This window comes from Salarias fasciatus, chromosome 2 (genome assembly GCF_902148845.1).
Source record: "Salarias fasciatus chromosome 2, fSalaFa1.1, whole genome shotgun sequence".
Classification (NCBI taxonomy): Eukaryota; Metazoa; Chordata; class Actinopteri; order Blenniiformes; family Blenniidae; genus Salarias; species Salarias fasciatus.
In genome coordinates, this window is record NC_043746.1 from 32,905,132 (window position 1) to 32,929,343 (window position 24,212).

At 57.2% G+C, this 24,212-nt stretch overlaps 4 protein-coding genes across 6 annotated transcripts; 2 read left to right on the plus strand and 2 right to left on the minus strand.

Annotated features, from left to right (window-relative positions):
* Positions 1–1,256: 1,256 nt before the first annotated feature.
* On the minus strand, positions 1,257–9,546 carry immt (inner membrane protein, mitochondrial (mitofilin)). 2 transcript variants are annotated; one of them, XM_030104798.1, is made up of 15 exons: positions 9,367–9,546; positions 8,518–8,573; positions 8,241–8,430; positions 8,014–8,152; positions 7,882–7,893; positions 7,479–7,568; positions 7,260–7,394; positions 6,946–7,079; positions 6,584–6,687; positions 5,404–5,539; positions 5,074–5,203; positions 4,769–4,992; positions 4,544–4,675; positions 4,335–4,464; positions 1,257–2,119 (listed from the first exon to the last, which is right to left on the minus strand). In XM_030104798.1, exons 1-15 carry the CDS (start codon positions 9,406–9,408, stop codon positions 1,512–1,514), a joined length of 2,262 nt encoding a protein of 753 aa, XP_029960658.1. In that variant the 5' UTR covers positions 9,409–9,546; the 3' UTR covers positions 1,257–1,511. The 2 variants fall into 2 exon arrangements, with proteins under 2 accessions (XP_029960658.1, XP_029960668.1); XM_030104808.1 differs by lacking the exon at positions 7,882–7,893 and having other exon boundaries at positions 9,367–9,545.
* A 1,001-nt stretch (positions 9,547–10,547) lies between these two features.
* On the plus strand, positions 10,548–13,646 carry slbp (stem-loop histone mRNA binding protein). Of its 2 annotated transcripts, none has more exons than XM_030104853.1 (8): positions 10,548–10,708; positions 11,493–11,621; positions 11,788–11,889; positions 12,029–12,100; positions 12,338–12,460; positions 12,583–12,738; positions 12,820–12,920; positions 13,255–13,646. In XM_030104853.1, exons 1-8 carry the CDS (start codon positions 10,668–10,670, stop codon positions 13,257–13,259), a joined length of 729 nt encoding a protein of 242 aa, XP_029960713.1. In that variant the 5' UTR covers positions 10,548–10,667; the 3' UTR covers positions 13,260–13,646. The 2 variants fall into 2 exon arrangements, with proteins under 2 accessions (XP_029960713.1, XP_029960721.1); XM_030104861.1 differs by having other exon boundaries at positions 12,035–12,100.
* Positions 13,647–13,901: 255 nt separating this feature from the next.
* ccdc142 (coiled-coil domain containing 142) lies at positions 13,902–19,658 on the minus strand. The gene is made up of 15 exons (XM_030103148.1): positions 19,598–19,658; positions 19,094–19,134; positions 18,950–18,995; positions 18,587–18,843; positions 17,090–18,333; positions 16,742–17,016; positions 16,302–16,388; positions 15,717–16,048; positions 15,499–15,651; positions 15,301–15,415; positions 15,051–15,228; positions 14,846–14,956; positions 14,659–14,759; positions 14,321–14,474; positions 13,902–14,242 (listed from the first exon to the last, which is right to left on the minus strand). The coding sequence occupies exons 1-15, from the start codon at positions 19,656–19,658 to the stop codon at positions 14,134–14,136; spliced, it is 3,264 nt and encodes a 1,087-aa protein (XP_029959008.1). The 3' UTR covers positions 13,902–14,133.
* A 1,533-nt stretch (positions 19,659–21,191) lies between these two features.
* tmem129 (transmembrane protein 129, E3 ubiquitin protein ligase) lies at positions 21,192–24,118 on the plus strand. Its single transcript, XM_030104820.1, has 7 exons — positions 21,192–21,616; positions 22,084–22,142; positions 22,233–22,490; positions 22,814–22,974; positions 23,056–23,215; positions 23,298–23,370; positions 23,463–24,118. The coding sequence occupies exons 1-7, from the start codon at positions 21,412–21,414 to the stop codon at positions 23,642–23,644; spliced, it is 1,098 nt and encodes a 365-aa protein (XP_029960680.1). The 5' UTR covers positions 21,192–21,411; the 3' UTR covers positions 23,645–24,118.
* Positions 24,119–24,212: the final 94 nt, after the last annotated feature.

Here is a 24,212-nt window from a genome sequence, read left to right on the forward strand (position 1 = left end):
GTGACCCCCACACAGCCGGGGCAGGGGACTGAAGCTGGCGTCCAATTACAAACTGGAGCGGGAGCAGCATGCATGAACTGCACGCTTCACGTCCACAATGAAGGATTCCAGAGAGAGACTTGAACGGCTGATTTACAGTAAAAATGTCAAAACATCTAATGTCTTTCATCAAATACCTGCTCAACAGAAACCGCACAGGACCTGACTGAGGGTAATAAACTACATTACAGGTTATCTTTGAGCTGGTGTCTCCGTGTCTCTTTGGTTCTGTGACAGATCGTGATGGAAAACAGAATCTCACCAGAGAACACGTCCTGTTATTCCCCACATCAGCAAACCTGAAGCACGTTCTAATACCGAACAGAAACAACAGTCAATCACCAGGAGTAACTCCAGGTTCCTCAGTGGCTCCAGATGTTTAGATCATTTATCTCTCAGGTGTTCAGGAGTCAAAAATAAAAACTTGTGTTTAATCTGATCTCTAGACCTTCTTACTGAGGAATCAAAGAACACAAAGAAAGAACTTCCTTTTAGACCGCTTTGGGTTTTCTCGAAAAATAAAGTGTCATGTGTACATCAAATACCATCCATCCATCTTCCACCGCTTATCCTGGACCGGGTCGGGGAGGCAGCTCCTGTCCCCAGACACTTCCTCCAGCTCTTCCTGGTGGATCCTGAGGCGTTCCCAGGCCAGTCCAGAGACATAGTCTCTCCAGCGTGTCCTGGGTCTTCCCCGTGGTCTCCTCCCAGTGGGACATGCCCGGAACACCTCCCCAGGAGGCATCCTAAAGAGGTGCAGAGCCTCCTCACTGCTCCTCTGGATGTGGAGTAGTGGCTCTACTCCGAGCTCCTCCCCCTGTCTCTAAGGGAGCCCAGCAGAGGTGTCAAGAAAGTACTTTCCCATGCCATGTTTTTGTTGTGCCCAGTCAGTTAACAAAGGGCTGGGCTGATTTGAATCACCTGCAATAAACAGTTCTGGGCCCAGGTGATCACAATCAGCCCAGCTCTCCGAGAACTGACTGGGTACATGGAAAACATGGCATGGGAAAGTACTTTCTTGACACCTCTGGAGCCCAGCCACCCTACGGAGGAAGCTCATTTCAGCCACTTGTATCCAGATCTTGTCCTTTGGGTTCTGACCCGGAGCTCAGAACAATAGATGAGGGTTAATCCAAAGAACTGCTTCACCATGATGTAATAAAACCATTGGAGTGTATCTCCAGTGAACAGCCATGAGAGAACACACACACCCGGTCTGGACTCCATGTTTTATTGAACCACGTTGGCTGAGTGCAGGCGACACAGAAAGCAGACGACTCGTCTTCAATGGTTAAATAAAAGGTGCAAATCTTAGTGAACTGACCGTCCCGGGCAGAGGGGAAGCATAAATTACACTTTCAAAAGAATGCCTGCCGTTACCGGAGCCTCCCGGCATCGGCGTGTGAGCCGGCGGCATCACTTCCTGGACTCTCAGAGTCTGTGGGGAGTGTGTGTCCACACCGAGCGGCGCCCTACGGGGCCTGGGTGGTGCCCAGGCCCACGGCGTTGGCGTAGGCGGACAGCAGGCCGACCGCCTGGCGTGTCTCTAGCGTGAGGCGGGCCTCGGCCAGCCAGTCTTCCACCACGCGGCGCGCCTCGCCCCGCAGCTGGTTCACCAGCTTGGCGGCCAGCTCCAGGTCGCCGTGCTCCAGGCAGTAGCTGGCGTACGACAGCAGCTTGAAGGGGTCTAGATCCTGGGCGCTCAGCTGGGCGGGCGGAGCCTCCAGTTTCTTCTCGAACAGCAGGGCGGCCTGCAGGTAGGACAGGAAGTACTGGTACAGGGAGTTGTGGGTCTCGTTGACCAGGGCGACGCGGCGAGCCAGCGAGCGCAGCGAATAGAAGCGTGCGCGCAGCGACGCCTCGCTGTACACGCCGCGCTGCAGCGACTCCTCGGGCAGGGCGGCGGCCAGCGCCAGGGCGAACTCGTCGTCCCGGCAGCTGTGGCGCACGGCCTGGGCGGCGGCCTCCAGGGGGACGGTGGGCGTCTCGGCGTCCGCCGTCTTCAGGGCGTAGCTCAGCGCCTCCACCGACAGCCAGAGCTGGTGAGCCGAGCGCGCCGCCTCCTCCGCCACCACGTGACCTGCAGGGGGACAGCGCACGTTACAGGGAGGCACGCACACACACACACACACACACACACACACACACACACACACACAGAGGTACACACAGAAACACACTACAGGTCTCTGCAGGACAGAAACCACGTTTAGAGAAGACCTCAGGGTTATTGAAGGGGGGTATCAGGTGTTTTTAGCCCTTTAGTATCATTCTACAGCACTCAAGCAACTGCTTGGCCCAAAGTTGGATGGTGAAAGCTGCATGTGCCACAAACAACTTAAATCAAATGTTCCTCTGCATCAGGCTGCCTCAGACTCTGGAAATGAGTCTGTCTCTTTAAGAATCTCCTCAGCGACACACCCCCTCAGAGCGTCCATAGGGGAGCTGTGCAGATGACATCATAGCTGGGCGGAGCTGTGCTTTATGGGTGGAGCTGTGCATTATGGGTGGAGCTGTGCAGCACCGAGCATTTCAGCTCTCAACATGGCTGCCAGGGGGGAGATTCAGGGATTGCTCAAATATGCGTGAAGGGTTCAGAAAACAACTCCATGCGTCTTTTTAATGGGGAAATGACACTATAGCTTTATACAAAGCTCAAAAAAATGGATTTTGCATAATAAACTCTAAACTTTGCTCACTGCTTTTAAAGGGACAGTGAAGCTTCTGATCCATCACTTTGAGGACGACATGCTAGAGCAGGGGTGTCCAAAGTGGGTCCTGGAGGGCCGCAGCCCTGCATGTCCTCCATGGCTGTGTTCGAAACCGCATACTGTCTACTACATCCTTCCATACTCATACTATCCATCCTGCATCCTGCTTACTCAGTCCATCAAACAGTATGCGAAGCGTTTACACTACAGCATACTACATAATAACCCACAATGCATTGCACTTCTTCCATGAGCAGAAATCGACCTGCTACAGCTGATTTCACTTTAGCTCTAAACTCGTCAAATGTTTAACTTCATCGAGATTTTTTTTTAAATTAGGCGACAAAGTGGTGGTTTAGAGCCCGAGTGTGTCGTTTATTTGTCCGAATATCAGCCGTTTATGATTTTGTTCAGACGAATTCGGCGAAATTCAAGCCAGCCGCAGTGAGCAACGCACTTCCGGTTATTTTCACCAAAATAAAGCACCCCTTTCCCTTTCTCATGCAAAACAACCTCAGTGATAAATCTGTGCTTTTACTTTGAAAACAAGAAGGCAACCTTTCAGCAATATATCTCGCTTAACATCGCCGTTTGGACCGGTGTCCCGTTAACGGACCACTTATTATGCCAATTATGATGCTTTACCGACGGAGAGTTTTTTTCGGCTCTTCAACAAAGATCGGCTCGCCGTCTTCGGTACATCATGGTCGCTTTCAGCATGGACTTGTTCTCAGATGTAAGGTTTTTTTTTTGTTTTTTTGTTTTTACTATTTTTAATCATTGTCAATCCAATCAAAAATCTCGTAACATAACATACCTACGAGCACAAACAATGGAGGGAAGATTAAATCTAGAACCATACTCAGCTTGCTAAATGTACATCATGAAGAAACAGTCATTGTGAACTGAATAAAGTTTATTCAAATGTCCGTCGCGTTGCATCTTGGGCAATTTCAGTATGAGTAGTGAACACACGATGTATACTCAACATTTCTGGCGAATGCAGTATGCATCCGGGAACTTCTCGCATACTCAAAATCGCATACTGCCAGTATAAACACACTGCATACTCAATAAGTTAGTATGAGTAGTACGTAAGTATGCGGTTTCGAACACAGCCCATGTCTCCCTGCTTCAACACAGCTGATTGCAATGAGGCTCGTTATCTGGCCTTCTGCTGGACTTGGCCATGAATCATCATGAGATTCAGGTGTGAGATTCCCTGTGCTAAAGTGTTGTAGGGCTCACACTCCAGTCATGCTACAAGTAGAACATGATGGAAGTGTGACTGGTTCACTCATGAACAGCCGGCTCCCTGGGTCTACAGTGTGTAGTTAGAGGCTACACACACCGCTGTGTGTCCTGTAGACACAGACTTCACTGGAGCCTTCAGGGCAGCTGGAGGTGACGTAGTCTCGATACAGACACTACGTCACAGTGTGGTATTGTCGACACAGCCTTCACGTATCATCTGTGTATGTTACTGTATGTTATTTAATAAGTGCCTGCATTGCTACTCGGTATCAGGGTCCTTTAAAAAGCGGTGTGGGAGCATCGGTCCAGCAGATGGGTCCAGTGTCTTACTGTCGATGGCCTCCTCCATGCCCTTCAGCCGAGCGTACGCCGTGTTCATGTCCAGGGTGAAGTTATCCAGCTGCTCCTGGCTCAGCTGACGGTAGCGCGTCTCCAGCTCCAGAGTCTTACTGTTCAGGACCTGAACACACACCGGGGTGATCAGCAGACGGCTCGGGGTTTCCACCATCAACACTCAACACACCCCGACTGCTTCTGACCTGCTCGGCCTCTGATTTCAGCTCCTGCTCCTGGACCTTCAGGACATCCTGGACGTGGTCTGTGTGAGCGGCCGCCTGGCGCCTCAGCTGAGTCCTCATCTCCGCCTCCATCACCTCCCTGAGCTCAGCCAGCTGCAGGAACACACACACACACACACACACACACTCTGACTGTGGCGGGGCGTTTCCTCGCCAAGCAGTGTTTCCAGTCAGGACAGATGCTACCTTCCTCTCCTGCTCCAGCCGGGCCTCCTCCCGGACGTGCTGCAGGGCCGTGTTCACCGCCGTCTCCATGGCCTTCTGGTCCTCCAGCTTCTGCTGGTCCAGAGCCGCGTCGATGTGGATCTGCTCCCGGACCCGCTGCTCGGCCAGCTCCCGGTTCAGCTGGTCGATGCGGCGGTGAGCGTGAGCGATGAGCGCGTTCAGGTCGTCTGTCGACAGCTTCCCCGCTGGAGGCACACAGGCTGTCAGACCAATACTATCTGTGTGCGTGTGTGTGTGTGTGTGTGTGTGTGTGTGTGTGTTCGTACTCAGACTCTTCCAGTTGGCCTGGATGTCAGGGGTCAGGCTGCTCACTTCCCTCTGGAACTGCTGCTTGGCTTCTTTCACCAGTTCACTGTACTGAGACACGATCTTAGACTCCGACTCCGCAGTCTGCACCTGCACAACACAGGACCAGCAGAACCGCATGAACCAGCAGAACACAGAACCACAGAACCAGAGGTGAGAGCCGGGGCGGGGCGGTCCGGGTGGAACCACAGTACTGTCTGACTCCAACCCCGACTCTGCCCTGGAACTCTGGATTGGCCTGACGACAGCGTGGTCCGTTGGTTCCCTGGATTGTACCGAGAGCGCAGTACCTTGGTGACCACTTTGTCCAGGTCCACCACCATCTTGTGGAGGTTCTCCTCCGCCGCCAGGATGAGGGGACGAGCCGAAGAGATCTTCAGCCCTTTAGAACGGTCGATGAGCGCCCTGAGGCCGTCCAGCGCTTCACTGCAGGGAAGGACCGGACGGGGGACCGGGTGAGAACAGCAGCGGGGTGGGGGGGCTGGAGAACCGGAGAGAGGACCAGAGAGAGACAGGACCAGAGAGAGAGAGAGGACCAGAGAGAGAGAGGACCAGAGAGGGAGAGCGAGAGGACCAGAGAGAGAGAGCGAGAGGACCAGAGAGAGACAGGACCAGAGAGAGAGAGGACCAGAGAGAGAGAGCGAGAGGACCAGAGAGAGAGAGAGGACCAGAGAGAGAGAGAGGACCAGAGAGAGACAGGACCAGAGAGAGAGAGAGAGAGAGAGGACCAGAGAGAGAGAGAGAGAGAGAGGACCAGAGAGAGAGAGAGAGAGAGAGAGAGGACCAGAGAGAGACAGAGAGAGAGAGGACCAGAGAGAGACAGAGAGAGAGAGAGGACCAGAGAGAGAGAGAGGACCAGAGAGAGAGAGAGGACCAGAGAGAGAGACGGGACCAGAGAGAGAGACAGGACCAGAGAGAGACAGGACCAGAGAGAGAGAGCGAGAAGACCAGAGAGAGAGAGAGAGAGAGAGAGGACCAGGGAGAGAGAGAGAGGGAGGACCAGAGAGAGAGAGAGGACCAGAGAGAGAGAGAGAGAGAGAGAGAGGACCAGAGAGAGAACCAGAGAGAGAGAGAGAGAGAGAGAGGACCAGAGAGAGAACCAGAGAGAGGAGAGGAGAGAGAGAGAGAGAGAGAGGAGAGAGAAGGGAGAGAGGAGGAGAGAGAGAAGAGAGAACCAGAGAGAGAGTAGACCAGAGAGAGAGAGGACCAGAGGGAGAGAGAGAGGACCAGAGGGAGAGAGAGAGGACCAGAGGGAGAGAGAGAGGACCAGAGGGAGAGAGGACCAGAGAGAGAGAGAGAGAGGACCAGAGGGAGAGAGGACCAGAGGGAGAGAGACCAGAGGGAGAGAGGACCAGAGAGAGAGAGAGAGAGGACCAGAGGGAGAGAGGACCAGAGGGAGAGAGGACCAGAGAGAGAGAGGACCAGAGAGAGAGAGGACCAGAGAGAGAGAGGACCAGAGGGAGAGCTTACTTGGCCTTCAGCAGAGCCTCTCTGGCGTCGTTCTCAGCAGACGTTCTATCAGCCAGAGCTCCTTCCAGTTCCTTCCACTGATCGGACTTCTCCTGAGGTGGAACCTGGAACCATCAGAACAGTTATTTGTCACTGAGAACCAGCCGCCCGGGATCCAGACCTGTGGAGGAGGAGCTGGAGGAGGGAGGCGTCGGGTTACTGATGAGCCTCAGTGTTTCTGCGTCAGGATGTCTAATAACGGCTAAAACAGCAGCGTCCTCTCTCTGTCAACGGGTCCATTTCTCTGATTCCTCCTCGGTGTCACCGTCTGGACATGCTGATGCTGACAGGAATCAAACCCGGGGTCCAGCGGGGCGCCGTACCTCGGCCTCCATGGCCTCCTTCAGCTTGAGTGTGTGTTGCGAGACGGCCTGGAGGGCGGCTTCCTGAGCGCCCATGGCCTGGAGGGTGGCTTTAGCAGAGCTGGCCAGGGACTCCTCCAGGCTCACCGACAGGGCTGACACACACACACACACACACACACACACACACACACACACACACACGTTTACAACTAATGACATCTGCCTGTTTCCACTGAAATATAAACATCCATAATAGATGAAGACCAGCTGCACTGTTAGCGTGTGTGTGTGTGTGTGTGTGTGTGTGTGTGTGTGTGTGTGTGTGTGTGTACCTGCCACGGCGTCCTGCTCCTCCAGGTCCTGCTGAGCCAGTCGAGCCGTCACTTCCTCCACCGGTCGCTCCTTCAGCGGCTCGGCCGGAGCCTCTGTGGGCGGGGCTTCATGCTCATGGCACTCTGCGCACTCCTCTGAGGAACACACACCACACACTCTTAAGACGACACAGCCTGGCTGGGGTCAAAGGTCAGTCCCGAGCATCTCCTCCAGGTTACCTTTGACTGCTGCCTCTGTGTCACACGGAGCAGGGACCGAGGGAACCTCGCTGATGGCCGAGATGATGTGTGAGGCCTCCGCCGAAGCCTCTGCAGCACACAAACACACACACACACACACACACACACACACACACACACACACACACACACACACACACACACACACACACACACACACACACACACACACACAGAGTTTATTTCTCCCACTGCTGCTCCAGCCTGGACAGTGCAGACACACACTCCTCTACCGCTGCTAGTGGACACTACAGAGCTACAGAGGAGAAGCACCACAGGGAGAACATGCAGACTCCTCTGAGCGGAGGACGTCTAACGGCTCAGCTCTAAAGCCTAGCGGCGGCCGAGAGGACCAATCAGAGAACAGGGACGGAGAACTCACCTGGAGGGGCTTCTGCACATGAAACAGAGAGCGACACTCACATTAACAGGAACCCAGCGTGTGTGTGTGTGTGTGTGTGTGTGTGTGTGTGTGTGTGTGTGTGTGTGTGTGTGTGTGAGAGACCATCCTGACCTTCCAGGCTCTGAGCAGGGGGGCTCTGGACCGGACTGGGTTCTGCGGGTTCCGCCGCCTCCTTCACCGTCTTCTCGGGCTTGGCCCTGGGGGTCTTGGCTGGGCGGTCCATCATGGACGGGGGCTGGACCGGCTCCACCTGCACACACAGACCCGCCCATCAGCTCAACAGGCTCCGCCCCCGCCTACTGGCGCCACTCAGGGTGGGGGCAGCTTCGTCCTCTGACCGCTTTCTTGACGGCAGGCCCGCCGTCCGGAGGGGCCGGTCCCAGCGCCAGGCCCAGGATCTGGTCCGAGTACGGAACGTTCTTCTCCACCGCCGCCCGGAACTTGGGGTCCCATTTGGCGTAGAGGATGGTCCCTCCGACGCCGCCGCTCACCGTCAGCAGGGACGCAGCCACCACCTTTGCAGCTCCGCTGTGGGGGACGGGGACAGGGGGACAGGGGGACAGGGTCAGGGGGGTCAGGGTGTGGGCGTGAAGCAGGACCGGTGTGCTGGATCACCTGGGTTCTCCTGAACTGTAGCCCCGGGACTGGACAGGGGTTCTCCACAGGTTCCTCTGCAGAGAGAAGAGGAACAGAGGAGTCCAGTCAGCGGCAGGAGTCGCTGAGACGCTGAGCAGGTGAGTCAGGGAACATGCTGGAATCTACTGATCTACAGGTGAGAGTATTGATGTAAACTCAGTCTGGATCAGCTGATTCAGTCCAGCTCACAGCGCTGGATCCTCTCAGGTTCAGGACAGAGCTGTCAGAGTGTCTTCAGGACTTTAATCCTCATCAGAGGCGCTTCAGCAGCATCTTTTTGAAAACTAGTCCCAGGGTGGAACTTGTTGGAAGTGCTCAGAATGAAGGGTTTTCACTCGGACCGTCGCCGTGTAAACAGGACCGTTTTCTAACCAGTTAAAACAGTCGGTCCGGGCAGCGGACCCGGACCCGGACCCGGTTCTGAGAGTCGGGTCGTTCATGAGCGCCACCTCCCGGCTGTGTTAAACCTCTCAGCCGGTCAGACAGAGTCGGTTCGGACCCGTTCCCGGTCACCGGGCCCCTGGCTCCGCTCCTCTACCGAACTCGGTGGTCCGCCTGCTTCGGGCTCTCGGTGTCAAAATGGCCCGCGCGCCCGGGTTGACCTCTCCGTTAGCAGCTAGCTGCTCCGCTAGCCTGCTAGCTGAGGGCTGAAAGAACCGGGGGAGCCCGACCGGCTCTCTCCACGGCCCTGCCCGCTTCAGAGGACGGTACCCGAGGCCCGGACGGCCCGGGCGGCCCTGCCGGGTCTCCGGTAGAACCGTCCTCCGCGGCCCCTGCAGCGGGGCGGCGGGTCAGTGCGTGTCTCCCCGGGGCGGGGCGGAGCCTTACCCGGGCTGCAGCGTTAGCTCCTCGGACACAGGCCCGCAGCATGGTGCCGGACGGACGGTTCGGTTCAGCTCCGCGGCAGAATGGGTCAGAGACACGGGTCCACGGCGGTCCTGCTCCCGGGCCGGCTGTCTCCTGCCTTCTTCTGGTTCCTGGGTGCTCAGGCGGTGGAGAGCGGCTGGAGCTCGGTGTGCTGCCCCCTGGTGGCGGACAGCGGCGCTGCGCCTCCACGTGCAGGACCAATAACGGCAACCGGGGTTCATTCCGCCAGGACTGAAAATGTCAACACGCAGAATAGAAACACAGCGTCAAGTTATGGCTGAAACGTGTCATTAATTAAAGTTCCAATTAAATATATAATCATATTTAATGGAGGACTAAAAATTCCTCCACCTACATAAAAATGCCACAGAAGATACATGGCACAGAACTGAGAGAAAAACTCTTTTTTCAGACTTTCTTCTCATCTAACCTCATTCATTCATTCATTCATTCATTCATTCATTCATTCATTCATTCATTCATCCAAACAGTGACCCTGATTGTGTTCTCTAAAGTTTAGAGGTGAGACAGTGATGAAAAATCAGCATTACACGATTTCTTGATGATTATCGTTTTGTTAAATTTTTTTTTTGACATGATCTATAACACTTTCAGAAAAGAAAATGAGTTTCTTCACTCCAAAAAATCCGTTGAGGAAAAGTCACTACAGATGTATTATCTGGCATTTGGCGTCCTAGCTCTTAAACGTAAACAAAAAACCAAAAAACACAAAAAGAAATAAATAGATTTTTTTTTAAAGACTGCTCCTAATCCATCGTCCAATCACCATGTGTCCACAGTAGAAATAAATGAAGTTCAGTCAAAGAGTCTTTGCAAGAGTGCTTTGACACGTTTCTGCTAGACATTGATAAAAATTGAAAAATAAATTTATTATTATTATTATTATTATTATTATTATTATTATTATTATTATTATTATTATTATTATTATTATTATTAATTCTTAATTTAAGTTTAAGTACTTTTTCCATTTGAGGAACAACAGTACCAGGAGCAGCCAGCAGAGGGCACAGGACTGACAGGAGCTGCAGTACCAGGAGCAGCCAGCAGAGGGCAGCACGCCCCCCTGGACTTTACCGCGCCTAGAAACGTAGACCTGCCCAGCCCCGCCTCTTCCGGTCACATGACAGCTACTCTTGTTTGGGTCGCGCGTCTTTTCCACTTGGCGGGTGTTTGTGGAGCGGCGCTGCGGTCTCCTCAGCTCAAAGATCTTCTTTTTTATTTAAACTGCTGCGGTGACCATGTCTGAGCGGAGCGCACACAGCGCACACCAGCAGAAAAGGTGGGTTTCGTCCGTTTGTCCCACATTTCTCCATCTTTTCCTCTCTGGCGGGTCTTTGTCCACCGCAGCCCCCCGGCTAACGTCTGTCCCAGTGGTTTGAAATGTTGGGTGTCGGTTTATCTAGATCCTCTGGATCCCGTGGATCCTCTGGATCGGGAACCTGCTCTTCACCGCTGAGCTCCAGAGCGCCAAGAAGCTCCGGTTTCGTTTTCCTCATCTTCCCTCCCTCAGCGCTGCTCTGAGACTCTGAGCTTCGTAGTGGCTGAAAACGAGGAAACGGAACAAAGACTGGTTCTGTCAGAATACAGACCCGGCTCGTGCAACGTGTGGCCCGCGGAGAGGCCCCGGGCGGGCCGGGCCGATCCGGGGCCCTCAGGGCGGGATCCTGTCAGGAACGTTCAGACTCAGGGTCTTTGTTCTCCAGTGGGCTCGTGACCCTCACCCCCTCCCGCAGAACGGTCCACAAAACCTCAAACCGAGACAGAGGAGAGGCCCGATGAATCTGAAGCTAAAGAGTTTGACACATTATTCAAGAGATTTCAACAGCGCTCCATCAGAGCCCCCCCGCGGGGCTGATGGAGGGTGTGATGTGACTCTGCAGTGAGGTCCGGCTGCTGCTCAGACATCTTCATCCCTCTAACCTGCTTTTATAACTGAAACAGCCTGACTGGACTCCAGCGCAGAAGAAGAGAGCTGCCAGCAGCCTCAGGGAGAACATGCAGCCTCCCTCCGTCTCCGTGGCGACTGACTGGCGGGTGTGAATGTGTGTGTTGTCCTCGTGCAGGAGCCAGGACTCGTCCTGGTGGTCCCACAGCAGGAAGAGAGGCGTGGACGGACACCTGCGCAGCAAGGCTGAGGACGCAGAGACGGGGAGGGACAGGGAGGACCGGCAGCAGGACCGCAGGCCTGACAGGTAGCACACACACACACACACACACACACACACACACACACCTGCCAGGCTGCTGAGGAGCAGCTGAACCCTGCTCAGTGCAAAACGCTCAGCCTGGCATGGAGCTGGCTGAGTGGTCCCAGCAGCTGTGTGACCTCTGACCTTCAGCCTGTGGGTGTGTCCTCAGCTTCACCACCCCGGAGGGCTCCGGCCCCGTGTCCCGCTGCGACTGGGGCCGGCAGGTGGAGGACGACGAGTTGAGGAGGGACGTTCACAGAGACATGCAGCGGTAAGCCTGCGTGTGTGTGTGTGTGTGTGTGTGTGTGTGTGTGTGTGTGTGTGTGTGTGTGTGTGTGTGTGTGTGTGTGTGTCCTGTTGTCCAGACGGTCAGTGTGTTCTGCTTCCTGTGTTCTCGGCGCTGCTCTCAGCTACAGACGGAGGATCCTGGGAGCAGACCTGAGCCAGAGAGAGAGGAAGACGTCTTCTGGCTCCTCAGGAAGGTACTGAGCCTGGAGACGCCCGTCCTCGCCTCTGCACCGGAGCGTCTCAGCAGCCTGGAGACGCCCGTCCTCGGCGGTGGACCGGAGCGTCTCAGCAGCCTGGAGACGCCCGTCCTCGTCTGTGGACCGGAGCGTCTCAGCAGCTGATGTTCCTGATGGAGCAGACAGTAGAACCTCCGCCCGCTCCTCCCTAAACGGGACGTCTCCGTCTGATCTGTCTTCTGTTTCCTGCTGCAGCTGCGACTCCAAGGAAGGAGACAACATGGAGACGGACGAAGCCACGTTGCTACGGCGACAGAAGCAGATCAACTACGGCAAGAACACGCTGGCCTACGACCGCTACATCAGGGAGGTGCCCAAGTGAGTGAGAGCGGAGCGGGGACGGGGGAGGGGGGACGGAGACGACACAGCGGGGACGGGGGTGAGTTGACGTAGGCCTGGATCTGTCTGTAACCCCCCTCCGTCCCCCCCGTCCCCCCCAGACACATGCGGCAGCCTGGAGTTCACCCCAAGACCCCCAACAAGTTCCGGAAGTACAGCCGGCGCTCGTGGGACCAGCAGATCAGGCTGTGGAAGGTGAAGCTGCACGCCTGGGACCCCCCCTCGGAGCAGGGCCAGGACGGGACCCTGGACCACATGTAGGAGCTCGTCGGGCCGGGTGGAGTGGAGGTGGAACCGTGTGTCCCCTGCCGATCTGATCTGTCCTCTGCCCCCCCCAGTCAGGAGCTGGACCTGAACGACGTCATGGACATCGAGCTGGACTTCCCCAGCCTGGACGCCGCCCCGCCCGCCCCCCCCCGCCCGCGGCCTGTCCCTGGAGGTCAGTCCCAGTTGATCAGGGTTCTGAGGAAGCATCTGGACCAGAACTGTAGAAGCCAGAGAGATGCTTTCATTAACGCTCACTGAACACAGCAGATCAGATCAGACTGTCAAAATAAAAGCACCATGGTCCAGAACCATGAATGTAGAAAACCTGAACTCCCTCGCTGCAGTAGCTTCCAGAGTGCTGCTGGAGTGTAAATACAGGATATGGACTGCTGCCTTTATTTTGAAGGCATATATATATATATTTTTTTGTATTTTCAAGTTTTATTTTGAAAAGCCTTTAACTTAATGTGAGAGCCATGTGGACTGAGCTGTGTGTCATTGTTCAGGATGAAGACTGTGTGGGAACTCCAGTCAAGCTGATGAAGATGGAGGCGGACCTGGACCAGGACCGGGACCGCCTGTAGACCTGCTCCTCTCCTGGTGGCTTTTATTCTCTGGGTTCGGACTTTTATCGGCGTGGTTCTCAGGGAGTCTTGTTCCGGGTGAGCTTCAGGATGCGGGGACCCGGCAGCCGTGAGGAGAACCGAGGGTCCGGTTCCGCCCCGGGACCGCCGGGAGCCTGGGAGGCTCTCATGGTTTCTTTTGAGAATCCAGAGGTCTGGGGGGGGGGGGGGGGGGGGGGGCTGCTTCCTGTTGCTCACCGCTCGTTTGTTAATGTAAGATTTTTTTTCTTCCTGTTTGTTTTATAAAGAAAGTCAAATAAAATTGAAGACGATGTTTGTTGAAGCCTGGTGTCTCATCGTTCAGTCCCAGCAATCAGCTGATCACTTCTAGATTATTTAGACCACATGAAGAGTCTGGATAGAGGGTGAGGTCCCAGTCCGGTCCAGAAGAGACCCTCACCTGCATCCTGAAGGGGGCGCCACTGGCTGGACCCTGACCACCCTCCTCCCCCCTTCCCTCCAACAGCAACAGCACCGAGCTCTGAGCAGACCCAGACCAGATCCAGGTCCAGACCCAGACAGCCCCACTTTCAATCAAACTTTATTTAGGAATATAAAATACATTTGTGCTTCAGTGATAAAAACAATCATGATCAGCAGACATTCAATAAGTTACAGGCTCGTCATAAAAATTCACATTTTACTGAGGAGAGCAGGAGCTGAGAGGATCTGTTCAGACCAGGAGAGACCCGTCCCACTGGATCACAGCCGGAGCTCAGTCCGTCTGTGGACGGACCAGAGAACACGTCTCTCTGGAGGACATCAGGACTCAGACGTGGACAGACACTGTAGTCCAGGCAACCTCCAGCGACGAGCGCTGTTCTGGATCCTCAGGTCCAACCACTGCTGCTGGACGGCGCCCAGAGACACGCTGAGACAGAGGGGACAGGCTGAACGCAGGGACGGGTGGGACAGGTGGCCCGGGCTCAGGACTGAGTGTGTGTGTTACCTGGGAGCCAGGTAAGGCTCTGCAGGTGTGGACGGAGCCACAGGCGGCAGGTCATCGGGAAGCTCCGCCCCCTCCACACACTGCAGGTTGGTGATGCTGCTGCTCACTGCGGCGTCCAGGCTGTCCCTGCTGTCCCCGCTGCCAGCCGACGGGCCTGTGGAGTCCAGGACCAGGAGTCACCCCACAGCTGACCGGAGGGGGTGTGTGTGTGTGTGTGTGTGTGGTGTGTGTGTGTGGTGTGTGTGTGTGTGTGTGTGTGTGTGTGTGTGTGTGTGTGTGTGTGTGTGTGTGTGTGTGTGTGTGTGTGTGTGTGTGTGTGTGTGTGTGTGTGTGCTCACAGCAGTGTGTGAGAGGCTCCCAGGCTCGGGACAGCTGGTAGGACTTGGCCTGTGGCTGCTGGAGCAGACACACCACTGCTGAGTCCACCTGCTGGAAGACTCTGGGGACAGAGAGGACACTTCATGTTGAGACGCTCAGCGGCGCTGTGGTGCAGTGGGTGTGGGCGGGTGGGGGTGCGGGTGGTACCGGAGGCCCAGCAGGCGCTGGTGCAGGTCTGCGGACAGGCCGTAGCGCTCGGCCTGGATCATGTCCCGGATGCAGTCGAAGTCCTGCTTGAGCTGGAGCGCCCCCTGCACACTGAGCACACACACAGCAGTCAGTCCCTGCAGCGGCCCGACGGACCCCGGGGGACCCGGGACCCGGGACCCGGGACCCGGGACCCGGCCCGCACCTGAACTTGATCTTGTGGCGGAGGATGTGCTCCATCCAGGCCTCCATGAAGGCCGTCATGGTGATGCTGAGCGCCTGGACCCGGACCTCGTCCGGCAGCGGCGCCACGCCCTCCAGCACCTGGCCCACCACCGTCTGGGCCGCCAGGGACGCGTACTCACTGGGACTGCTGGGGAACCCTGCCAGAGGACAGACGCTCTGCTGGAGACGGAGAGGACGGGCCGCCGGGCGGAGCTCCGGGCGGGTCCTACCTGTCCGGTGTCCTGGTCTCCAGTGGACGGCTGAGGGCATGGTCCTCTCGAAGATCTCCCCGGACATCCGCTTGCAGTCGCTGGAGAAGGACGCGAGGACCCGGGAGGAGAAGGCCTGCCGGGAGAGGACCCGGGTTATCACAGGGACCACCGGGTCCGGGACAGACGGGGGACGCCGTGCAGAGGACGCTCCGTCACCTGCAGCTCGGACACCAGGGAGTCCAGCTGTCCCAGCTGACGGCGGAGCAGCCGCTGGCTCTGCCTCTGCTGGGGGGGGCCGTCCTCCGGGGCGGAGGCCGGGACCAGGGACCTGGTCTGCTGCAGCAGCAGCTGGACTGACCTCCTCAACATCTGCAAAGGAGAAAGGTTTGGGATCCACGTCTGAATGGGACGGACTGATCCGGATCGGGGCTCACCTTCAGGTCTCCCTGCGTGACCAGCAGGAACTTATCCAGGCTCCAGGAGGACAGGAACTGCTGCGCTTTGGACACCACCCACACCGAGGACAGCTGCACGGAGGCCAGCAGCAGGCCCACGGTGCGGCTCCGCAGGGCGGGGCCGCAGGGGGCGGGGCCGCAGGGGGCGGGGCCGCAGGGGGCGGGGCCGGCCTGGTGGCAGCTCAGCGCCGACTGCAGCGGTGGAGGCAGGCGCAGGAAGAGCTCCATGGTGGCGGAGGTGGCCTCGGCCCCGCCCTGCCGCTCCGTCACACACTTATCTCTGAGAGCCGAGCCCAGACCGCTGCACAGCACTGAGCAGGAAGCAAGAAGCAGGAAGCAGGAAGCAGCGTCACTCTCCACCGTCTGAACTCACAGGTTCTGAATTAAATCTGAAATCTGAATTAAAATGATTCAAACATGCAGTTTTCATTCAGATTAAACAGCTGTGCTGTTCCAGATGTTTCCACTGAGTCTGGACTGATTCAGAAACACTTCAGAAAACACAGAAACAGACAGCAGTGTGTGTGTGTGTGTGTGTGTGTGTGTGTGTGTGTGTGTACAAACCATGATCCCAGTGAGTGTGTGCTGTGATTACTAACAGGTATTCACTGAGGTCCTCCAGCAGGGCCCTGCACTCCTCTGAAACCTGATCTACAACACAGACACAGACCGGGTTACACACAGCGGGTTACACACAGCGGGTTACACACAGCGGGTTACACACAGCGGGTTACACACAGCGGGTTACACACAGACCAGGTTACACACAGCGGGTTACACACAGCGGGTTACACACAGCGGGTTACACACAGCGGGTTACACACAGACCGGGTTACACACAGCGGGTTACACACAGCGGGTTACACACAGCGGGTTACACACAGACCAGGTTACACACAGCGGGTTACACACAGCGGGTTACACACAGACCAGGTTACACACAGCGGGTCCAGGAGTCCTGACCCGGTCCAGGCTGGACAGGACCGGGCGGTGTGTGTCCTGACCTGTGTGTGGAGCCCCGGTGCAGCTCAGGGTGTGGAGGCCCCGGCGGAGGTCCTGGAGGTTGAGGCTGTCGGCAGCGCCCCCTGCTGGGGGGGTGAGGAGCTGCAGCAGCAGGGCCTCTCTGGACAGGCTCTGGAACAGGCAGCCGTACCGGTCCAGCAGGTCCGCCAGCGCCAGGGGCCGGCCCAGGTCGGACCACTGCACCGAGTGGGGCCAGCGGGCGCAGCGGGGCTCCGGCCCCGCCCCCGGCCCCGCCCCCGCCTCCAGGGAGCACGAGCTGGAACACAGGAGGTGTGTGTGTGAGGCGGCTGTGGAGCTCCAGGAACAGAACCACCCGGTCCAGGACTCACCTGTCCCTGCACTCGGACGCGTCCGCCCCGTCCCGCCCCTCCCTCTCCACGCTCCCGTCCCCGCTGGGCTTTGAGCCGGCGGTGGTCGCATCCGCCGAGTCGGCGGCGTTCATCAGCGGACAGTCGTCCTTCCCTCCACCCTCCACCTCGGGGGAACATCTGGGAGACAGCCGGTCGCTGGAGGACACCAGCAGCTGGAACAGGACGTCCAGGGAGGGGCGGGGCAGCCTGCAGCCGGGCGGAGGAGGCGGGGCTGAAAGGAGGTCACCGGGGGGAGGAGGCGGCTGTTGAAGCTCCACTCTGCTGGAGCTGAGCTCAGACGGACACTCGTCCCCCTGCTGGGCTGAAGCAGGACGCTGCCGTGGTGCTCCGTGGGCGGAGCGGCGGGCGGAGCGGCGGGCGGAGCAGTCCTGGCATGAAGACGCCTGCAGAGTGAGCTCGTGGATGCAGTGGCGTGGAGGCGGCTCCCACTCCGCCCCGGCCCGGAGTGAGGACCCCCCTCCACCCCCCAGTCCTCCCTGCAGGCGACACACGCCGGCGCCGTGGCGGCTCCGCTCGCGCAGCCAGCCGCTCAGCTGTTCGGCCGCCGCCTGTGCGTGGTGCGCCGCCAGGATGCGCAGCAGCTCGTGCACGGAAAACGGCGCCGGCTGAGGAGCGTGGGCGCCGGCGAGCCGGGGGACCGGCGTGTGGTGGCCGGCCCGCCGTAGCGCCGCCGTCCCGAGCCGCGGCCTCTGCTCCTCCACCGCCTGGCCGAACAGGGCCGTCCCCGCCAGGACGTCCTCCAGGACCTGCGGCGGCGCCGAGTCCAGGTCCAGGACGGCCAGGGCGGACAGGGCGGCGCACACACAGCGCTCCATCAGCACCGCCGCCTGCAGGCCCAGGCGCTCCAGCCTCCGCCGGACCGCCGCCAGCAGCGCCGCCCGGCCCACCAGGGCCAGCCGCAGGCAGGGGTCCGACTGCACTCTGGAGAACAGGCAGGACCAGTGGCTCAGGTGGACCCGCAGCTCCTGGACCAGGGAGGCCAGGCTGGAGCCCAGAGAGCAGGTCTGGGAGACAGAGGAGCACTGGGTTAGAGCTGTCCTCTCATCTGCAATTCCTGTCTGCGAGATGGGATGGGTCTGACCTGGCTCGGCGTCGGGGGGGGCGTTCCTCAGCCGGCCCAGCAGGCGGTCCAGCCTGGAGACGAACGCCGCCGCCAGACGGACCCTCCTGGTGTACTCGTGTGTGAAGAGCAGCAGGGAGCGCTGCAGGACCAGGCTCCACAGGGCTCTGCAGGGTCCCTGCAGGACACACAGCACAGCTTCAGACCGACCGCTGAGAAACCGTCTGACTGCAGGAGGACGGCGCCGCGTCCCAGAAGCATCCAGGACGCTGCTGACTCTATTCACAGACCAGCCCGTTACGTCTCTGGACGGTTCTGGTTGTTCGTCCTCCCGTCCCGCAGGGTGTGAGGTGCAGCATCATTTCTAAGAAATGAGGGAGTTTGGGAAGTCTGACCTGTGCAGCGCCGGGCTGCCCCGGGGGGGCCACCGTCAGCAGGACCTGCTGCAGACGCAGCAGCCGTGTGGACGAGCGGGACACCAGGTTATGAGCCGCCACGAAGTGCCCCTCCTCCTCATCCTGACTGTGGCTCCGGAACAGCCACCTCAGGCTGGGGTGGAAGGTGCTCCTGAGCAGGACCTCCGCCCGCTGCAGCGAGCGAGACAGGGACCGCTGGGACCGCTGGGACCGCTGGGACCGCTGGGACCAGGGACCTGAGACAGGAGACACACACCCAGTCAACAGACTTCAGACTGCTTGATTTATTCTCCAAGCACATCTTCAAAACACAGTTGTCCAGTTGGTTAGAACAGGTCGGACCTTTAGTGCCTGGATCCTCGGACACCGAGAAGGAACCGAACCTCAGCTGAAAGACAAAGGAAGGAAACAGTCATCTGGGACTGTTTCTTCAATCTGCTGAAACAGAGTCTGGTCTCTGCAAACTGGAATGAGATTAAAACCAACCTGTTCCTTTTCCGGACTGAGGAACGGGGAACTGTCCCACTCTGGAACACAGGAACAACATGCAGCTCCCATCAACAACAGTCCACCATTCAGTCAGGTTCAGGATTCACCTCTTTAAAAACCCATTTCACCGAAAGTCGGCATTATTTATGACAAAAAGACAAAACTTGAATAATTTCTAAGGATCAATCTTCGTGGTAATTAGAGTTTTCAATAATTATTACTGTAATGAAGAGTCGGATATTCTCTTTGGTCTAAAATGTCCTGTTGACTTCCATTAAAAACATTCTTTTAATCGTTATTGTAAGATCAAGAATTCTGTGTCAGGGGTTAAACAAACCCAAACGTTAAACATATGAGAAGATTCTGAGTCAGTTTTAAAATAGTTGATGCAGCACTCGGTAAGTAGAGCAGGTTCAGCTCAGTCCAGGTGATAAAGCCGTGTGTGACAGAGTGACAGAGTGAAGGTGTGTGGTCGAGTCAATGAGCATGAACGGATCTCACCGGTGGACAGAAAAGCTTCTCCAGCCGGATCTTCATCAGCCTCCCAGTTGTTGTTGTCCATCGCTGTCGGAGCTGCGTACAGACAGCAGGACAGAGTGAGCTGCATCCTCAGCTAACGGACTACATCCCAGCATAGAACCAGGAAACAGACGACCAGACCAGTCCTCCTGCACAACACATCTCGTTCCAACATCAAACCCGGAGACGACTAGAGACGCGTTCAAACTGGGTCCAAAAAGAGAAAGAGCACTGTCATGTTGAAGCACAGCTCCCAGTGTTGATTTATCTCTGCTCATGTCAGGACTGCAAAACCAACAACATTACCACCAACTGCATGTTCAGGTCATATCCTGCCGAGTCTGGTTCTGCCGGGTCTCCTCCTCTGGGTCTGGTTCTACAGGTTCTCCTCCTCTGGGTCTGGTTCTGCAGGTTCTCCTCCTCTGGGTCTGGTTCTGCAGGTTCTCCTCCTCTGGGTCTGGGTTTGAGTCCAGAACCTTCTCTGTCTCTGTCATTGAGTGTGTCTGTTGTGGGAACTAAGGTTTACCCCAAAAGCCCAGAAACAAGTAAACTGTGGATGCATGGATGGGTGTGTTCTGTGTCCTGTGTGTGTTCTGTCCTGTGTGTATTCTGTGTCCTGTGTGTGTCCTGTGGTGGACTGTCCCTCTGTCCAGGTGGACCTGCAGTCAGTGGGACATCCAGACCCTGGTTTGGGTAAAGAGTACAGAAGATGCTTTCCAGACTAGGTTGGGGTGTTTTGGAGTCAGGAAGTGAACAGACGTGCTGCGTTCGTGAGTGTAGTTTGAGTTTATTTGGGACATTTACTGCATCCCAGCTCAGATCCATCGCTGCTATGTTTGTCTCTTCTCTGCGGTGTCCTCTCAGAGTTCAGCCATCTATCTAGAACATATTACACAATCTGAGGCTGCAGATGTAAGATGATTACATGCACGCCGTGATTTGCACAGAACAAACCGTTCCTGGTCGTTACAGGTACAGGTACAGGTACACTCACGTTCTCCAGGAGAGGCTGCGGAAACGTCCCGGGTACCCTTCACACCTGTCACATAGCAGATCTCAACATTTCAGGACATCGTGTCGTCGGGCCGAGCGTCGCCAGGTCCATGGCGGACGGTGAGCTTTAACCCGCTGCACCGGCATGTCCGGTGATCTTATAACAGACTTATCTTAGTCCGTTCTCAGATGTGCTCGTTAATCCAATCTGAAATAACTCCCCACACACCGGTGTTTCGAATTCCCTGGTTTCCGTGTTAAGCGGTGTCTGACGTCCTCCAGCGCCCGCTGCTGCTGCTACAGCAGAGGTTCGAATCCCAGCAGAGACCCGGCTCTGGGTTCGGGCCCGGGAGGACAGGTACGGGTTTATGATAGATTTTTAACACCTGCTGTTACCATAGCGGGAAAGAGAGCCGGCCAGCAGTTAACAAGGAAACCACTTAATCCGAAACACCGCGAACTCCTCATGTAAACACCGGAAGTAAACAGGATGTGACGTTTAGCAGCCCATAAACTGTGATTCTGGTTTGTATGAGCTTCTCTTCTTCTTCGCTCTTAATGTGGAAAAACTGAGCACAGAAAAACAAAAGAAGCCGTCAGTAAATATATGTTTGATGCAGTAATTCAAATTCAGGCTGGACAGGACGTCCTGAGCGGTGGCTCCTCCGGGGCAGCAGGGGGCAGCAGGGGGCAGCACCGAGCCCTGCAGGTCACACTGCCGCAGAAGAAGAAGCACAAGTATAAGAAGAAGAAGAGCCTGCGGACGTAAACATGGAGTGACTGTCCAACAGCGCGAGTCCAACATGGAGAGCCCGGAACTCTCCTTCACTTTAGCCTACGTGGCCTTGTCGGTCTGCTTCGTCTTCACACCCAACGAGTTCCGCTCGGCCGGGTTAACCGTCCAGAACCTGTTCCAGTCCTGGCTGGGCAGCGAGGACGTGGGCTTCATCCAGTACCACGTCCGCAGGACCAGCGTGACCCTGCTGGTCCACTCCGCTCTGCCTTTAGGTGGGTCAGGGTCCTCTGGGGGTCTGGATGCTGGTCTTTATGTGGACCAGGGTCCTCGGGGGTCTAGATGCTGGTCTTGAGGTGGGTCAAGGTCCTCAGGGGTGTAGATGCTGGTCTGGAGGTGGATCAGGGTCCTCTGGGGGTCTAAATGCTGGTCTTTATGTGGATCAGGGTCCTCAGGGGTCTAGATGCTGGTCTGGAGGTGGATCAGGTTCCTCTGGAGTCTAGATGCTGGTCTTGAGGTGGTCAGGGTCCTCGGGGGTCTAGATGCAGGTCTTGAGGTGGTCAGGGTCCTCTGGGGTCTAGATGCTGGTCTTGAGGTGGTCAGGGTCCTCTGGGGTCTAGATGCTGGTCTTGAGGTGGTCAGGGTCCTCTGGGGTCTAGATGCTGGTCTTGAGGTGGTCAGGGTCCTCGGGGGTCCAGCCTGTGGACCGTGGCCTGACGGGTCTCTGTCCTGCATCCCTCAGGATACTACCTGGGGATGAGCCTGGCTGCTCCGGAGAAGGAGCTGCTGTCTGTCCTCCAGGTGGGTCTCTGCTGCGTCCCCTCGTCTCGGTGCGTCCCCTCGTCTCCGTCCTGCCGCTCGGTGAGGCTGACTGGAGGTGTCTGTCCTCAGGTGGACGGTGTGTGGAGAGCCTTCCTCCTGCTGTCCCTCTGCCTGCACCTGTCCAGCTGGATGCTCGTCCTCTACTGGTCCCTCAGCAGCTGGTCCAACCACCCCATCAGCCGGGCGCTCCGGGCTCACGTGCGGCCCGCCCTCCCCGGCTGGGGCGCCGTGGCGACCAGCATCAACACCGAGTTCCGACGCATCGATAAGTTCGCCACGGGGCCGCCGGCGGCTCGGGTGATCGTGACCGACGGCTGGGTGCTGAAGGTGAGCGGCCTGATGGGATACGGATCGGCCCCTTCAGAATAAGAGCTTCCCAAAGCTTGGACCGGATCAGAGCAACATGCCGTCCCTCGTCAGACCAGGTTTTCCCCAAAACCGGTTCAGCTGTTCACGTGTCAGGGTCTGAGAGTGAAAATGACGACGGGAGTAAAACAGAATCGTCTCTGTACCTTGTCTCAAGTGTCCAGGTGTCTCTGTTCCCTCTCTGAGCGTCTGTCCTGTGTCCAGGTGTCTCTGTTCCCTCTCTGAGCGTCTGTCCCGTGTCCAGGTGTCTCTGTTCCCTCTCTGAGCGTCTGTCCCATGTCCAGGTGTCCACCTACCACATCCACCTGGCCCTGCAGAGCGAGTGTCATGTGACCGTCACGCAGTCCCGGCAGCACCAGTTCAGTCCAGACCTGGCCTCTCCGACCGAGATCCTGACCCTGAGGGTGGAGAGCATCAACCCCAGCGTCGGAGGCTTCAGTATCAGGTACGGCCTGCTGGAACCTGTGGGTCAGGGACAGTCTGGGACCCCGGTTCGAGCCCGGCTGATGGGCCCCTCTGTCTGCAGTGTGAACTCCTCGGAGTACGCGGACCTCCGGGACAAACTCCGGGCTCCGATCCGGAACTCGGCCAACGTGGTGATCCACCAGACCATGAGTGAGCTGTTCCTGGAGACGTTCAGAGCTCAGATAGACCTCAACCCTCCGTACAGAGTCCCCGGCGGACAGGTAGCCCCCCCCCCCCCCCCACCCCGGTGCCGCGTGAGGCCGGCCGGCTGCAGGACTGAACCCAGCGGTGCTTGTGTTGCAGGAGATGGAGTCCTGCATCGGCTGCATGCAGACGCCGGCCAACACCAAGCTGCTCCGCCTGTGCACGGCGGCAGGTGAGCCGGAGCCTCCGTCAGTCCAACCCTCTGAGCCGTGTTCTCCACTCGGGCCTGAGTGTGTGTGTGTGTGTGTGTGTGTGTGTGTCCAGACTCGGAGGACTCGGAGTGTGAGCAGTGCTTCTGCAGACCCATGTGGTGTCTGTCCTGTCTGGGCCGCTGGTTCGCCAGTCGTCAGGACCAGCAGAGACCGGAGACCTGGCTGTCCAGCAGGGTCCCCTGTCCCACCTGCAGAGCCAAGTTCTGTGTGCTGGACATCTGCCCCGTCAGATGAGCCGCCTCAGTCTCTTACCGTTTCTCTTCAGAATGTCGGAGTGTTTTTCTGCAGCAGCTTTGCACGATGAGCAGGAGGCCAGAGCGAGATGCTTCTGCTGGGGCGGGGGGACGGGGACGGTCTTCTGTCAGTCCATCAACCAGATAATTGAGGGATAGTGTGGGTTTGGCTGCAGGTGCAGGGTGCTTTGAGTTTTCTTGGGGGGGAAAAGGTCCGCATGCAGCCTGTGGACCGAAACCAGATGACTCCTCCATCCAGAGGGAGTTCTAGACTAAACCATCGGTGACACGGCCGGTTCCTGGAGGCCGGTTCCGGCAGCTGGAGCTGCGCTGTCGTCACACGATGGTGAGTTTGTGACGAGCAGAAGAAGGAGCTGCTGTTCTGAGATCTGCGGGAAACGGGGAACCAGAGGCTTCACGCTCCCAGTTTAAGGATGCCATGTTTTCTAAAAAGTGCAATAAAAGCGAGTCTTTTCAGTTTTCCTGGTGTGAATGTCCTTTACACTGAAAGACGTCTGGAGGGGGACACGAGCCCCGTCAGCCCTGGAGAGACGGGTGTGAACGGCTGA